Source organism: Phaenicophaeus curvirostris, chromosome 5 (assembly GCF_032191515.1).
Source record: "Phaenicophaeus curvirostris isolate KB17595 chromosome 5, BPBGC_Pcur_1.0, whole genome shotgun sequence".
NCBI classification, from domain to species: Eukaryota; Metazoa; Chordata; class Aves; order Cuculiformes; family Cuculidae; genus Phaenicophaeus; species Phaenicophaeus curvirostris.
In genome coordinates this window covers 47,275,201-47,291,863 of record NC_091396.1, presented here as the reverse complement: position 1 = coordinate 47,291,863, position 16,663 = coordinate 47,275,201, and the positions used below count along the sequence as shown (strand labels likewise).

Genomic DNA, 16,663 nt, shown 5'->3' with positions numbered 1-16,663 from the left:
GGAGCTTGGTGACCTGGAATTGATCTGTGATTTCTGTACCTCACAATCCCTCTGTGGATTTCTTTTCTGGCATTTGTCCAGTCTTTGTTATAACTTTCATATCTTTACTGTATTACTTCTCCTATAGCAAGGAATTTTTCAGGTAGGTTATATATTGTGAGAGGAGCTGCCACTTTTGTGGTTTGGGTTTCTTTGGTTTTTTGTGTATGTTTTTTGTATGGTTTTGTTGCTGTGTTTGGTTTGGGGTTTTTTTGTTTTTGGCTTGTTGTTGTTGTAGGTTTTTGTTTTTGTTTTTTTTTAAATCTTAACTGCTTTTTCTTTCCAAACTTTCATTGGAGGAGGTTATTCAGTATCTTCAGAGGCTTTTCGGAGGATTCTCTTTCTCTTTAGGCTGAAGAATTCTGAAATACTTAGTCACTCATTGTATCCAGGCTATTCCACACTACTGAGAGAACCTGAAAACACTCCACACTGCTTCTTTACCCTTGTTCTCTGCTGCTAGGTGTGGATACATTGCCTTTTTTCAAGGGCTTGTTCAAAGGTTACTGTTACACTGATGAGGCTGGCAGATTGGATGACATGAGGTAAATGCAGAAGAAGGGAATCTAATGGGGTGGTAAGTGTAAAAATAACTCTGATTACGAGTACAACAAAGCGTGAGAATAGGGCAGGTGTAGAAACTGTGGTCTGTTACTGTAGATTTTTGAGATCCCTTAGTACCCATCTGTGTTTAGGAGTTCCTCTAGTGAAATTATTTCATTCAGAATTAATTTTTCATGGATGAAAGTGAGTTGGGTAGAAGGAAATGCTTTTTTTCCTCATAACTTCCCTATGCAAAGTTGTGTAGGGAGTTTTGTCTTTGATGCCTTTATCACATCGCTTTGAAATATTTATCACATCCAACATTACCATCCCTGTACTTGTATTCTACTGTGTGATTCTTGGCAATTTTCAGCTTGAAATCTTGATAATTTGACAGGAAGTGTTCATGGTAAAAACATTCTTTTCAGTTCATTGTCCTTAAGCCTTCATTTCTATAGTTCTAAACTCTTACAGCTGTACTGCTCAGTATATTAGGTGCTGTTTGAAAATTGCCTGTTATACAGATGTGTGGGGATAAAGGTCTAGTCACTACTGTTGTTCTGAGGCACTAGTTCAGATTTTTATTGGAGGTTATGATTCTTAGTCTTTTTGATGCTCCAAAATGAAAAAGGTAAATTTAGTGCATTCCAGGAAGTTGTACTGCTAAACACAGCTAGCACGTGAATGTGACATAGCAGCTTTTCCAGGGAATGCAGAGGAAGCCACAAGTGATGGTACTGGGTTCTTCTGTACTGTTGCAAGTTGCAACATAATAAAAGTTATTTTGCTGTGAATGTGGGTGCTCTCTGCCTTCTTTTCCCAGTTTCCTGTCTTACCACTTGAACAAGTTTTGGGTTTGTCATCCTACAAAAACCCATATTGTATCCTGGTTATCTAAATCCTTGAACTTTCATGTTCTTCCCATATTATGCTTCCTTACCAAGATACATCTCCAAAGCCACATGACACTTTCTTTGCATCTTTCTGACTTTACTGCTAGCTTTATTTTCTTATATGTCCAACCTAATTTGTTTTTATAATGCTAAATAGGCTAATACTTAATTTCAGACTAAGTGCACGTACTTTGCTAACAACTAAAACAAAGGAATAAAGGCTGAGTTCTCCCTGTTCCCCTAGATGCAGTATTGAATAAGATCCCTGATAGAGGGGATCTCATTTCTTGAAATCTCTCACAAAGTCTAAATGTACTTGACAGCTATGTACCACTGAACATTTGAGTCTATTGGCCAATTTCAGCTGCATTGTCGGGAGGTTAGGGAATTAGGAACAGAAATGAAAGACCATAGTCTCCCAAGTATTGATCTTTGTAAAGTAGGTCAAATGTAGTATTTATGTGGCTGCCTTCATTTAATCCTTTTTTTCAGGATTAATGATATTTTAATGTTCCATAGTAAGCATTTTGCCTACCAGAAAATACTTTTTCTTCTAAAGAAATGTTAACCAATGTGATATCTATTCTGTTATCCTTTCTTGAACCATTCTGTATGCCAAGCTCTGTCTTACCAAAAATATTCAACAAATTTGATGGAAAAAATGACCGTTTTAACAAATCAATTTACTCATACTCTCAAGCTTGTTTCTTTTTTACTATTCATTTCATTCATATTTGGAATAGTTTGAAGTTGCAAGTCTTTTATGTATGAAATGACTGGTTACCTGCAGAGAAAGCTTCAGTTTCTGGAGGAAGTGAGAGTTGGGCAAATATTCAAACGTGTTCTATGCAAATTCCCTTAAAAAAGGAAAAGTTGACAAGAAGGTGTAGGAAATATGGCAATATATGTTTTGCAGAGTTAGAAGCTCTCTATATACCTCAGACAGAAAGAGAAAAAATGCAGAAAGAAGCAACTAAATCAGATTAGTAAGAACAGCCATAAAAAAATAGTGTAAATATATGGGAGTAGACAGGCCGTGATGGTAGGTAATAGGGTGCACCAACAAGGACATCAAGGGCGATGATGATTCTTCTCTTAAATACATCACCATTTCTCAGGAAGAGCAAAGTTACTGGCCTGTTCTTTGCAGAGTAGGGGAAACTACTGACACAGTGTGCCAAGAAAATTGATTCCTGTTTAACACGTTTTTAACATTCATACTTGCAAAGAAATTAAGCTGCAACTTAGTGACCAGCAAGGGAGGTGTAAGACTTTAGCTTAAAATACTGGGGGAGGAAGGCAGGCATGCAAAATATTTTTAAATAACCTGGTGCAGATTAGGTAAGAAATTCAAATAACTACCTGAAGTGATGTTAAAACCACTGTTTTGGATTATTCGTGGGCACTATGGGGGTGAGTTACAAAAGAAATATATTCTTGGAATGTTGGAAAAGGGCAAATCTTGAAAAAAGAGAAAATAGACTGAGTATTTTTCTAGAACTTGATTTTTAAACATCCGAGAGCAAATAAGAAACTTGATTAGCAGTCAAAACAGATCTGTCCAGAAAAATTACACCTTTATATCACGGAAGGAATTTATAAGGATGAAGCAGTTTTCTATATCTTGATGCAATTTTTAAAGCCTTTTTAGGCAGAATTTCATATACTGTTCTAATAATCTTTTCAGTAAAATATGGTAAAACTGGATATAGTCTAGAATAAACACACAACTGTCCAGATACCTGCATAGCTAGTAAACCGCTCACTGTTAAAATCAGAGGAGTTAGTGAATTTTATGAGTTGGTATTTTTGATCTCATTTTCTCCAAAGTTTTTATTAGTAGTCCAGATGATGCAATGTAGAAATGCTTGTTATGTTTGCAGATGGACATCAGATATGTTGGAAAACAATTCAAATCCAGTATTCAATCTTGGATGTGGCTTAGAGGATAGAACAAGTCTAACAGGTATAAAATTCAGCAAGGAAGATGAAAATTGTACTTTAGGAAAACCAGATAATTTTAGAAGCAATGGAATGAATTGTCTAGGGAGTCTGTAAACTTTTTGAGCAGGTGAGATAGGCTTGTAGAAGAATGATACAGATATAAAAGGTTGTGTGTTTAGCCAAGCTGTAAGTTTGCTAGCCTTTGAAATCCTTCCCAGCTGCTTCTTTCTGTGCTCTCTGCACAAAGAATATGACCTAATGATACGCTATATATCCTAACTACAGTTTATTGATAGTGTTTTTTTCCAATGAGTTATAAGTAGCATAAAATGTTTGGTGATTTGGTGCCTCCTTCTTTTTTTAAGAGGATTAACTCTTAACTCTGAAATGCCCATGTGCCTGACAAATATAATGAATGCATCTTTCTCAGTACCTTGTTAGAAATAAGATTAACAGTTGTATTCTGGAGGGAGTTGAAAGAAGTCAGAGGCAAGGCAAATCACTGGACATCTTACAGTTAGTAAAAGTTACTTTCTTACTCATATTTCGTTAGTGATGGTTTGCAATGAAATCTGAAGTTTGCAGGAGTCTGAAGCTTACCAGATGCTGCCTTGTGTTATGTCATCTGCTGTGCAAGCAGTGAACTAGACCTGTGTTTAGTGACCTCTCTTTTTGAACGTCTGGACCTTTTGTCAAGTCTAAATTAGAATTTTCTTTCCTATTAGCTTTAGTGTTCTCTTGCTCAACTTCACTTGATAAAGTTGTGTGAGAGAGCTGAGAAAGCTTCTGCCTTCAGAAACATGTAGCCAAGTTTTTTTTAAAATGTGAAAAAAATCAATTTGTTGCATTTGTGTACTTTAAATATATCTGGAGAAAAGGATCACAGAATCATAGAATAACCAGGTTGGAAGAGACGCACCGGATCATCGAGTCCAACCATTCCTATCAAACACTAAACCATGCCCCTCAGCACCTCGTCTACCTGTGCCTTGAACACCTCCAGGGAAGGTGAATCAAACCTCCCTGGGCAGTCTGTTTCAGTGCCCAATGACCCTTTCTGTGAAGAATTTTTTCCTAATGTCCAGCCTAAATCTCCCCTGGCGGACCTTGAGGCCATTTCCTCTTGTCCTGTCCCCTGTCACTTGGGAGAAGAGACCAGCACCCTCTTTTCTACAACCACCTTTCAGGTAGTTATAGAGAGCAATGAGGTCTCCCCTCAGCCTCCTCTTCTCCAGGCTAAACAACCCCAGCTCTCTCAGTCGTTCCTCATAAGACCTGCTCTCCAGCCCCCTCACCAGCTTTGTTGCTCTTCTCTGGACTCACTCCAGAGCCTCAACATCCTTCTTGTGGTGAGGGGCCCAGAACTGAACACAGTATTCGAGGAGCAGTCTCACCAGTGCCGAGTACAGAGGGAGAATAACCTCCCTGGACCTGCTGGTCACACCATTTCTGATACAAGCCAAGATGCCATTGGCCTTCTTGGCCACCTGGGCACACTGCTGGCTCATGGTCAGTCGGCTGTCAACCAACACCCCCAGGTCCCTCTCCTCCACGCAGCTTTCTAGACAGACTTCTCCTAGTCTGTAGCACTGCATAGGGTTGTTGTGCCCGAAATGCAGGACCCGGCACTTGGCCTTGTTAAACCTCATGCCATTGGTCTCAGCCCAGTGGTCCAGCCTGTTCAGATCCCTTTGCAGAGCCTCCCTACCCTCCAGCAGATTGACACTTCCACCCAGCTTAGTGTCGTCTGCAAACTTGCTAAGGGTGCACTCAATGCCTTCGTCCAGGTCATTGATAAAGACACTGAACAGGGCTGGACCCAGCACTGAGCCCTGGGGAACCCCACTTGTCACTGGCCTCCAGCTGGATTTCACACCATTTCCCACCACTCTCTGGGCCCGGCCATCCAACCAGTTTTCCACCCAGGAGTGTGTGCGCCTGTCCAGGCCAGAGGCTGACAGTTTCTCAAGCAGAATGCTGTGAGAAACTGTGTCAAAGGCTTTACTGAAGTCCAGGAAGACCACATCCACAGCCTTTCCCTCATCCAGCAGCCGAGTCACTTTGTCATAGAAGGCGATCAGGTTAGTTTGGCAAGACCTGCCTTTTGTGAACCCATGTTGACTGGGCCTGATCACCTGGTTCTCTTGCATGTGCTTCATGATAGCACTCAAGATCACCTGTTCCTTGACTTTCCCTGGCACTGAGGTTAGACTGACAGGCCTGTAGTTTCCTGGGTCCTCCCTGCGACCCTTCTTGTAGATGGGCACAACATCAGCCAGCCTCCAGTCCAGTGGGACTTCCCCAGTCTTCCAGGACTGTTGGAAGATGATGGAAAGGGGTTTGGCCAGCACATCTGCCAGCTCCTTCAATACCCTTGGATGAATCCCATCCGGCCCCATAGACTTGTGGGTGTCTAGTCGGGCTAGAAGGGCTCTGACCACCTCCTCCTGGATCATGGGAGCCTCATTTTGCTTCTCTAGCTCCTGGGTTTGTACACAGAGGGAACGACTTTCTTTACAATTAAAGACTGAGGCAAAGAAGGCATTAAGTACCTCAGCCTTTTCCTCATCCCCTGTTACTGTTGTTCCTTCTGCGTCCAATAGGGACTGTATGGTCTCCCTAGTCCTCCTTTTATTATTTATATATTTATAGAAGGATTTTTTGTTGTCTTTCAGAGACTTTGCCAATCTGATTTCTAGTTGAGCCTTAGCCCTTCTGATTTTTTCTCTACACAATCTCACTTCCCTCCTGTAGTCTACCCAAGAGGCCTGTCCCCTCTTCCAGAGCCCATAACCATTTCTCTTCTTCTTGATATCACTCAAGATCTCTCTGTTCAACCAAGCTGGTTTTCTCCCGGGCTGGCTTTTTTTCCAGAACATGGGGATGGCTTTCTCCTGAGCTGCTAGGATTTCCTTTTTGAAGAGCTCCCAGCCCTGATGGGCTCCCTTGCCCTGAAGTACTGTCTCCCATGAGACTTTGCCAACCAGCCTTCTGAAGAGTTCAAAGTCTGCCCTCTGGAAATTTAATGCTACTGTCCTGCTAACCACCCTCTTCACTTCACCTAGAACAGAAAACCCTATCATCTCATGATCACTTTGTCCTAGGTGTCCACCTACTGCCACATCCCCCACAAGGCCTTCTCTGTTCACAAACAGCAGGTCCAGGAGGGCACCCTCCCTTGTTGGTTCGTTCCCCAGCTGTGCAAGGAAGTTGTCTTCCACGCACTCCAGGAACCTCCTAGACTGCTTCCTTTCTGCTCTATTATACTTCCAGCAGATATCAGGAAGATTGAAGTCTCCCACAAGAATGAGAGGCATTGATCTAGAGATTAACCCCAGCTGTTTATAGAAGAGTTCATCAGCTGCTTCTCCTTGGCTGGGTGGTCTGTAACAGACTCCCATCACAAACTCTACCTTCTGGTGGGCTCCTCTGATTTTAACCCACAGGCACTCAATCTCCTCATTGCCACAATCCATCTCAATGGAGTCCAAGTCCTCCCTTACAAAGAGGGCTACCCCACCTCCTCTCCTACCCTTCCTATCCCGCCTGAAGAGTTTGTACCCCACCATAGCTGCACTCCAGTTATATGAGTCATCCCACCACGTTTCTGTGATGGCAACGACATCATAGGCTCCTTGCCCTATGACAGCTTCCAGCTCTTCCTTCTTATTCCCCATGCTGCGTGCATTGGTGTAAATGCACTTCAGCTGAGCTGCCGAGCCTTCAGCCCTCTTAGAGGGAACAGAGTTCATTCCCAATTGCCTGGTAACTGGAGTAGCTAGCTCCAGAGTGCCTGTATCTCCCTTAGCACCCTCAGGTGTGTTCTCCCCCACTTTCTGTGTGGTGAGGCACTGGTGGTCCACACCAGCACACCCTCTCCGAATCACATGATAGATATTTCCCAGTTTCCAGCGAAAACATAAGTTTAATGACAAGGTGTTATTTTCTGTTCTTGCCACATAGTATCATTGTTTCTGTTAGTTGGAGCATTTTATGAATTACTAGATCTAAATGAATTACTAGTTGTCAAAACAAATACAAACGGTGCGATGTGGTCTTAATTTTTGTGCACTAGTTTTTACTATTAGGAGAGTTCTGCAGTCATAATCCAGAATTTACATGAAAGAGCGTGGTTGGATGCAGTACATTTTTTGAGCATCTCCTGATGGTTTTAAGAGAAAATACATAATTCCAAATTGTAAGATGACTGTATGTCTGGCTGTGGGAACAAGAAATTGTTTCAAATTGATGTATTCTGTTGTAAAGAAAGACTGTTTCATTCTTTAAACCTGATGTACTCCTGAAGTCCAGATTGTTAGATGTCACCTTGATTATTTTTCTGTTGCTACACAACTGTGTTGCCCATGTTAAAATTTTTTGTCCACCCATGTGCCTAGGCCTAGTAGAAGCATGCTTACTGGTGAAAGTACAGATGAGTATTTGTTCCTCGCCACATACATCAGGATCTAGTAGTGGAATGGTGTTCTAAGTCTTCCTGTTTTTATGCAAATACCATTCAGTAATGTATATATATATATTGCTTTCTAGTGATTGTTTAAAATAATTAGTTTTAAGTTAAGCAGGAAATGATACATAAATATTTTTTCTTGCTAAACTTAAACAATATAAATTTAATTTGCTGCCCACGAGAGGGTGCTGTCTGCTAGCAGCTTGAAATAAAGTAGTTCTGGTATTGTAGATTAAGATTGAATTACTGTGTTTATAATCTAGATTCTTTTAACAAATAACTGGTGTTTTTTGTGTTAATTTATATTTAGTTTCACAAAATATTAGGAAGAAGTCTTAAAGTGATATAATCATTTTGTGTTGTTACAGTCATTCTCATGTACTTAGCTCTACTACTTTTCACTCACAGATTTCAGACTGTGAGTGGCAAATATTGGTCTGTTTTACAGGCTGGAGATGTGAAAGAAATGACTATCCAAAGGTTAATCAGGCCTGTGATAAAGAAGCTAAGATGGTCTGTGTTGTAGTTTCAGGTTAGGCTGGACCAAGCCTGATATTTAGCACTTGAGTAGAACCCCTGCTGTAGTGAAAAATATGTCTGTACCTAAAGGAGGGCAAGGCAGGAAGACAGCACATCAGTTTCCTGCTTGTGTACTTGTGTAACTCCAGTTATTTTCTATTCCATTGTAAATCTTATTAAATATAGTAAAAGTTGTGTTCTTTCTTCTTTCTGTCCCATACTGTTATTTGCTTTTTTTGCTTTTATTGTCTTAATAGGTTGTAAATGATGCATTGATTTCCAGCAGGGTGGTTTTTTTTTTCCTTTTGAAGGTATCAGAACGGGTAGAGAGAAGACTTCAGGAGATAGAACAAGAAATGCGTGCCGAAAGACAGCTTGTAGCAAGGCGCCAGGACCAACTGGGACAAATGTCTCTTCAATTACAAGAGGTACGAAAGTGCAAACTTCCTGTGTATTCAATATTAAGTTAAGAACTTGATGCATTTGTGAGCCTGCACCTGTCAAACTGGCAGAAGTGCTCATATATTTGGCACATTGTCTTAGTCCAACTCTGCTTGTTTTGGCACAACAGGATGATAACAAGTACAGTCTCTGTTCTTCCTTATAGTGTCTTGTCTGTGTTTAGACCTTTTGGTAACTGCCACAAATATTCTTTAAAAGAAACCACGTCCTATGCTCTCCCTTAAACCCCAGATAAAACCAGACAAATCATTACCTGAGTTTTCTCAATTAAAACATTTTGTTTTCTAAAATATAAACTTTGCTTGTAGTGAGCAGTTTATTTTTAATGTATTTCAACAAGCAATCAAATGTAGTATAGTGGCCAGACAGCTTTTCAAACAGTTTCATTCATCAGTATCTGATGAAATACAAAACGTAGTTTAGGAAACAAATACAAATGTTTGTATTATGAATTAAAATTGGAGCCAGCTAGTAGCTTTTTTTCTGCTTGTTTTAAGAAGTGGATGGAAAAAATACATCTTATGATTTTACTGCTATTTGGATAATAGTCTGTATCTTTAGGGTAACTTTTTATTTCACTCCCCTTTAAGATACAATCTGCCATGTTATCTTTATGGAATGGAATGCTATAGTTAAGAAGAAATGTGCAATTCCTTGGTTTTTCACTTTTAATATTAGTAGCAGTATGTACACTTCTTCAAAGGTAATTGTTTTACACTGTGCAGTGATATGGAGGGACCTTAATTTAGATTGACACTTTGTATTTCATGTAAAGCTAGACACTCTTCAAAGAGGTGGTGTTTAAGAAGAATAGATATTCTTTTGATATAGGTAAAAAGTAATGTTTATCAAAATGTTTGTAGTGCTTCTGATGATATCTCAGAAAGCATTACTGTTTTATTTTTCCCCCCTTTTGATATCCTACAGGGTGAAAAGAACTAGGGTGCTTTATTACAGTTTTCATTGCTCTTTAATATGCCTGCGTCCATTTCTAGATTCTTGGGTTGTGCCTTCAGTCCAGTAGAGGAATGCATAATGAAATGAGCTGGTGTCATTTTATGGCATTATCTGCAGACTGGAACAACGTTTTTTTTTTAATCTTTTTAAAGGGATATTAACTTGTGTCTGTAAAGGTTAATTGATGTGGTTTTCTTATTAAAATTTGAATTCAAGTGAATGATTTCAAATGTATTTCAAAGACTTACATATATTTGCTATGTGACCATGAGTCCTGAAGCTGGATACCTTGTTTTCTAGTAGCTTATCTTTTGAAATTCATGCAAAATGAATAGGAAATACTAAGTACATGCCTGATCTTCCATTCTTTTAAGCTGTCCAGCAGTAGATGAAGATTTCTTAATCCTTTCTCCTTCAAATTCTATTTTGTTTGGTGTGTATTTTTGTTAATTGTTTTTCCCAAGGGTCCCCTTTCTATTTATAAGATTTCTTTGATACCGCTGTTCATAATATCGATGTTTAGTCTTCATTCTCAGTTTACAGGAAAGGTCAACACCTGTTAGACTGCTTGGTGAACATTTAATATTAGGAATTTGCACAGTCCAAGACTCAGAGCCAATCCTGACTGGAAACAGGCTTGTTCTACACACCATATTTGTAGCTGCTACTTGCAGGAGAATCACGTTTTTGGCAATTTTCTTCTCTCCCTCAGACAGGGGTTTATATCTCTAAATCATCATTCTGGGTGGCTGATCTTGGTCGTGACTCTGGATTTCTTGGACTGGATTCTCGTTGCTGTGTTTGGGGATCCTAATATAACATATATTACACCTGGTGCAATGAATTGTGGGTATTTGAGGAGCTTCCAACCTTTGTTATACACTGGTGGTGTCAGATGACAAGTGCAGAAGAGAGCTTCTTTCAATAGCTATTAGGCAATCTTTATTTGACAGATTACAGAGGAATACAGAGACAGTATCGTCCTTCAAACACAGATTTCCATTACACTCCCAGTAGCACTTATCTTCCTTCTACTACTTCTGTCATAGCTGTCTTAGTAGCTTGGAGAACATCTTTATGACAGAGTTGCAACTTCCTACATGGCAGATGTCTTCATACTTGTAATATTGCTAAGCCCTTAAATCTCAGTCCCAGTTTACATCCAGCTGTCCCATCTTCCCCATTGAATAGTCGTGTTAATTTGTTCTTCTCTGGGTAGAAGATGGTTGCACTCCTGGATGGTGTTTGTATTTATCAGGAAATGGTTCAACATCTCTTGATGTTGAAAAGAGCGCTTTAGGTCTCAGAGTGGCAATCTGAGCGCTTTAAGTCTTAGAGTGGCAAACTGGGTCACCTTGTGCTTTACTTCTTGAAAAACACGTGGTTTTGAGAGCAAAATAGTCTGGGTCCTGTACCTGCTGCCTCTCTGTGTACTATTGTCCCAAGAGGTTGCTGTATGGGAAAGCTTTGTGAAGAAAATTACTTTGTTATGGAATATAAGTTATAGAAGAAATAGGAATATGAGAATATCTAAAGAGGCAAAAAGTTTAGAACTGATCTAATCTCAAATTAGAAACAATACCAAAACAGCTTGAGAATTGAATGTAGCCAATTGGAGTTTCTGAGCTTCCGATTTTTGATTTTTCAAACTTTGTTCTTTGAATGTGGTATTATAGATTAATAGACTCAATATGTATGACAAGTAGAATATATAACGTAATTCATGACCATGAAGTGTTTAAATTTTCTGAATATGAATAGCTTAAACAGGTTATAGTCTCAAACTGAGGAGTAGTTGGGTTCCTGTTGATTTGTGTGTTACTTGAATTAATATAATTAATGTATTTTGCTAAGATTTTTTTTTATTTTTCTGTGCTAAAGACAAAATAAATTTGGCTTTAAAGATTCTGGTCAAAGTTGTTAAAAAACCTCAATAGCTTGCACCATTTTTAATTTTTTTAATATCCTGTATTTTAAGTAGGCAGTTTCAGCAAATACAAGATAATTATTCGGCAAATACAAGATAGTTATTCAGCAAATACAAGATAATTATTTAAAAAAAAACCTGATAAGAATAATTGGATTTTGAGTAAAATCTCTGGTGTTATTTAACTTTTTTCTTACTGTTCATCAATCACTTGTTGGTAGTGTTTGCACAAAGATTGCTTGATAGGTCAAAGAATGTTTGAGAGCAGATTGAGGGACTCTAGTGTGGAACCGTACTTCTCTTGGCTGCTTTACAGTTAAGTGTGACTACAGCGTACATTAGGAACAGCAACTTCTTAACACAATATATGACATTGGCTGTTTTATTCCTTATTGTGAAATATATTCTTTCATGCTGCTTTGATAGTTGGCTATTGCAGATGTAATTCCCAGGTCTGCAGCAGTCTCATCATTGTACTCCTCTGATCTCTCATGGAATATACAGAGTGATGCTGAGGACTAGCTACTATAAAAGGTGGATCTTTTCCTTCAGTACATCCACACAAGTCTGTTCTTACTTGAAGACTGTAGATGAGAATGCTCTTAATGAGCACTGCACAGGGAGAGGATAGTTGTTTTTTTCTGCAGCTTGGTTTTTTTATCTGTTGTTCCTTTTGTGATGGCTTCTGAAGTATCAGAAGAAGCAGCCAAGCTGCTTTCCAGTAAATGACATGTCCTCCACTGGTGAAGCGTGAGCAAATTTGGGAGTAGACCTGCAGCAGGAAACTAATAAATATCTGTGCTGATTCTCTGCAAGAATGCTTGGAGATGGTGGTATCAATTTAGATTTCATTTTTCTAATTTTCTTTAATGGCACTTGTCTGCAATAGCAATACCAACCTGCGAAGTGATGGTCTTGGAATTTTTTGGTCCCTACTCCATTCTGAGTGGAGTGCTTGGGTTCACCCATGTGAATATGCTTATGGGCAGTTCCTTAAGAACAGAATGTTGCTTATCTCTAACCTGAATTTCTTTGAGGAGTGACAGCCTTTTGCCCGGTTGCCACTTGTTTTCCATTGCCCATTAGCTTCTATTGCTCTCTTTTAATGACACTGGTATGGAGGACTGTGAGGGCTTGGTCTTCCATTTACACAAATACAACATGTTGGAGGAGAGGGAAGGGATAGACATGCCTCGTACAGATACTGATTAGGACAGAAAGCTTTCCATCTGAGAGCTTGGAGTGCACAAGGACAGTATGCACTGTGGAGTGTATCAAGAAGTAGTCTTCATAACATATAAAAGTTCTGTGGCATGGTGTGTTTTCTCTGTAGCTTAAATTGCTGTATCTTGGGAAGAATGTACTTGAGTTGTTTTGTGTATTTTTACATACCCTAGTAAGAATAAAGTAAATAATTAAATACTTTGTTGCAATTGTTATTTGGATGAAGCATGTTTCTACACAATTTTTAAGAACTTTTTATTTTATTAATCTATTTCTTGTGCTGTATAATTTGAATTATGAGTTAGATGGACTTTTAGCTCTCTCAGTGGCCTCAGTCTTGTGGTGATCGTTATGTGGATGTAATGTTCTAGTAAAGTCTTTTTCTGTCCTCTTTTATTTCTCCAAGATGCTTCACAAGTAATGTTACTGGAAGAGAGGATAGGGTTTGGACTGAGTTCTGAAATACCATCATTTTAGTATGGCCTGAATGATTTACAAAGAAATGCTATTTAAAGCATTTGTAACTATTTTAAGAAGCAATTTTTTCATTAGTTTGGCTGTAATACATTTCAAACCAAACAAAATCAAATTTGACTTGTATGCGAACAGTAGTTGCTTTAATTAAGAAATCCTTATGCTTAAATGTTAATAGCTACAATTTTTAAGGAGGCTGCAGTGCCCATAACTGACCACTGCTTGTCAGTATTTCATCGTCTTAGAAGAATTATCTTCCTAAGTCTCAATTATTAAATAATATATTTTCAGGATCTGACTGAACATGGAAAGATATTTGTTTTGCTCTTTCTCTTGTGTGTCTTGTTTCTGTCTGTCTTTTGTATGATGTGCAAACTTTCTATTTGTATTCCACTATTATGATCATTGATTATTAATTAATAGAGGTGATATCTCAGTGTCTACTGAACATGAAGAAAGCTTGACATAAATTTTTGTGTCCTTAACATGTAAAGTTGCATTATTATTTTGAATCTGTATGTGGTGCACTTAGATGGATAAAATTTTCTCTACATTTTTACGTGTCTTTTAATTTGATGTGTATTGGTGTGTTTAAACACAATTTAAACAGCAATTAGAGCAAATTAGAAAATTGTGATTAGCAAACAAATTCATGCAAATCATACATCTTCACTTTCTTCTGTATTCCTGATACAAATATATTTTTCATTAGAAAGAACAAATATGCTCATCTCGCCACTGCTACTGACATGTATATGTGGATTGCTTTAACAAAATACATTTGTTGTGTAAGCAAACTACTTTGAGATTCTTTACTATTTTATTTTGAACAGGAGGACACAATCACCTTATGCTGTTTGTTTGCATTTATGCATCCATTTTCTAAAACGAGGTTAATTATCATTCTTAAAAATGGGTGTTAAACAAATTTCATAGATATTGGATGCACTGGATGGCTTTACTAATTCTTGTGCTTGGCTTCCTGAACTTTGGTGAAATGATTCCTTGTGTTCACACTTTGCATGCTTTATGTGAACAGAATCACTTTATGGATATTTTTGAGCCCACTGACTATGGTAAGGCAATGACTAGAGTTATGTCTTAAGCTAGTAATTTGGATAGGCCAGGATGAATTTTTTGCTTTTGTTTTTCATGCAGTTGGATATCTAGATTCTCTTTGCCTCCCACTACACACAAAGTGAGGTACAACAGGCTGCTGGACTTTCAACAGAGAGTAAGGTAGACTGGTGGTCAAAAGCATTATTGAAAATTCTCCTTTTGCATATTTTTATCTCTGATCCTTTTAGGCAAACATACTTGATCTGTGCTCTGAGCCATCTCGCTGTTTTAATGCCTCATTGACATTTGCTCCTTGGCTCTATGCTATGCCACCTGTGGCTTATGTTTCTGTTTTGATTGTAGTTTGAATATGAGTCTGTCTTGGAACATGAAAAAGTCTCATGTATTTGTCTCTGAAATATCTGTCTTTAAATGACTGGTTGGAATGTTTAGGTAGCATACTGGGACCCATGCTAGCTGCTAATATAGGAAATAAGGGAAAGAATTCTCATCCAAATTAGGATGTGGTAAATTTTTGCCTTATTTTAAAATACAGCATGATGCTGGTCTGCTTGTGTATTTCTGCTAGTATGAATGTAATTCTGTGATCAGTCTCACTTTAAAAAGGCAAATTAAGTTTGTGGTCTCTGTATTACTTCCAAATATTGTTTTAAAAAAACAAACCCCAAAAGCCAAATTTTAAGACAAGTCAGTAGGCTTAAATTGCAGTAAAAGTTATGATTTGCTATTGGAAGATTTTCCTAAGTTTGAAAGATTGAGAACTGTTGTTACAGAGACCTCCGTGTACTTTTCCCCATATGTTAGGAAAAGCAGTCTAGCAAGGAATAAATTATTTTTTTCTGTTTGTAGTCTTGGAGTTCAATATACTCTATATAGATGAGGTATGTTGAGCTGGGGTACCCCAGGTATGTTAGTATTCTAATACAATTGTATACTAGTGAAGTCTTTAAAAGACTTGCAAGACTTGCTCTGTTGGGTTAAATACAAAATTTGTCTAGCCTGTCAGGGACAAGAGCCTGTTTCTGACCACCTAGGTAGGCAGTATGACATTGTGCTGTGCCATCCCAAAACCATGCTGTTGAAGACCTCTTTGCATGGAAGCTTTCCTTGTGGCCTCCTCCATGCCTGCCCTCATCAACCTCCTTGTCAGCCTCCTCCTGGCCAACCTGGACGTTAATGCTTTTGAGAGGAGGATCTTGGTGGGGAGAATCCTAATGACTGTAGGCCTGTTCCTATTCCTTGGTGCTTCAGCATCTGCCTGCTGCTTGGGAAGGCATCAGGCAGGAGTGTGTGTCCTCAGCATGCCCTTCCTAGTTCCTATTTTTGATTGTTTGATTTACCCAGCCCCTTCTTTGGAGACAAATGAAATCAAACAATAAGTTGGATATTTACATGTTTGCTTTTTTTTTTTGGTTTGTTTTTTTTTTCTTTGTTTGTTTTGTTTTTTTTAAATTTAATCCTTAATTTCCCAAGAGAAACCTTACATAGAGAAACCTTTAGCAGGAAAAAAACCCCAAGATTGCCACAAACCAGTGACAGAGAATTATTTAAAAAGGAGTGCAAGAGGGAGGGAAAACAATTACATTTTCCCTATGCAGTTTCTGAATCGTCGGTAACAGTTGGTGCTTGTCTGGCTGCACATGACCAGATGTTTCCATTTCTTAATGACATTTTGATTGGTTAACTGATTGCCTGCCTAGCACCCACTGGAAAAATGCATGTTTCACAGTTGAAGCAATGCACATGTGGTATGTAATTTATTGAGACATTAGAATCTTTTTGTAGTATTTTCTAACCTCTCTCTCTTATGAACTATTATTTTCTTAGAAATGAAATAGTTATGGGCCATTTTTACAATATACAGAAAGTAAAACTGAACATTGTAGCATCGGTGATAGGAAAGATTGCCTTTTTATTTGAAATGATTGCTACTTAATAACCTAAATATTATTTAGTGATCCTGATAATCTGAAATAGCATTGACTTCTACGGTTACTTCTGGGAATTAGGATATACTACTGATGCAGATACATACTATTTGCTTTCAGCAGGGAAATCTTTGAAAACTTTTTCATTATATCTAATTCTAGCCTAGTTTTAACATTTTCCTTGTGATGCTGACATCTCTAGCAA

The 16,663-nt window shown here is 38.4% G+C and overlaps 1 protein-coding gene across 1 annotated transcript in view; it reads left to right on the top strand.

The window, feature by feature from the left end:
• The window catches only part of CEP128 (centrosomal protein 128), a 135,184-nt gene that overhangs the window by 14,720 nt on the left and 103,801 nt on the right, over nucleotides 1-16,663 (top strand). Inside the window, exon 8 of the mRNA XM_069858630.1 lies at nucleotides 8,718-8,834. Coding sequence (XP_069714731.1) covers nucleotides 8,718-8,834 — 117 coding nt within the window. The remainder of the gene's footprint in view (nucleotides 1-8,717; nucleotides 8,835-16,663) is intronic.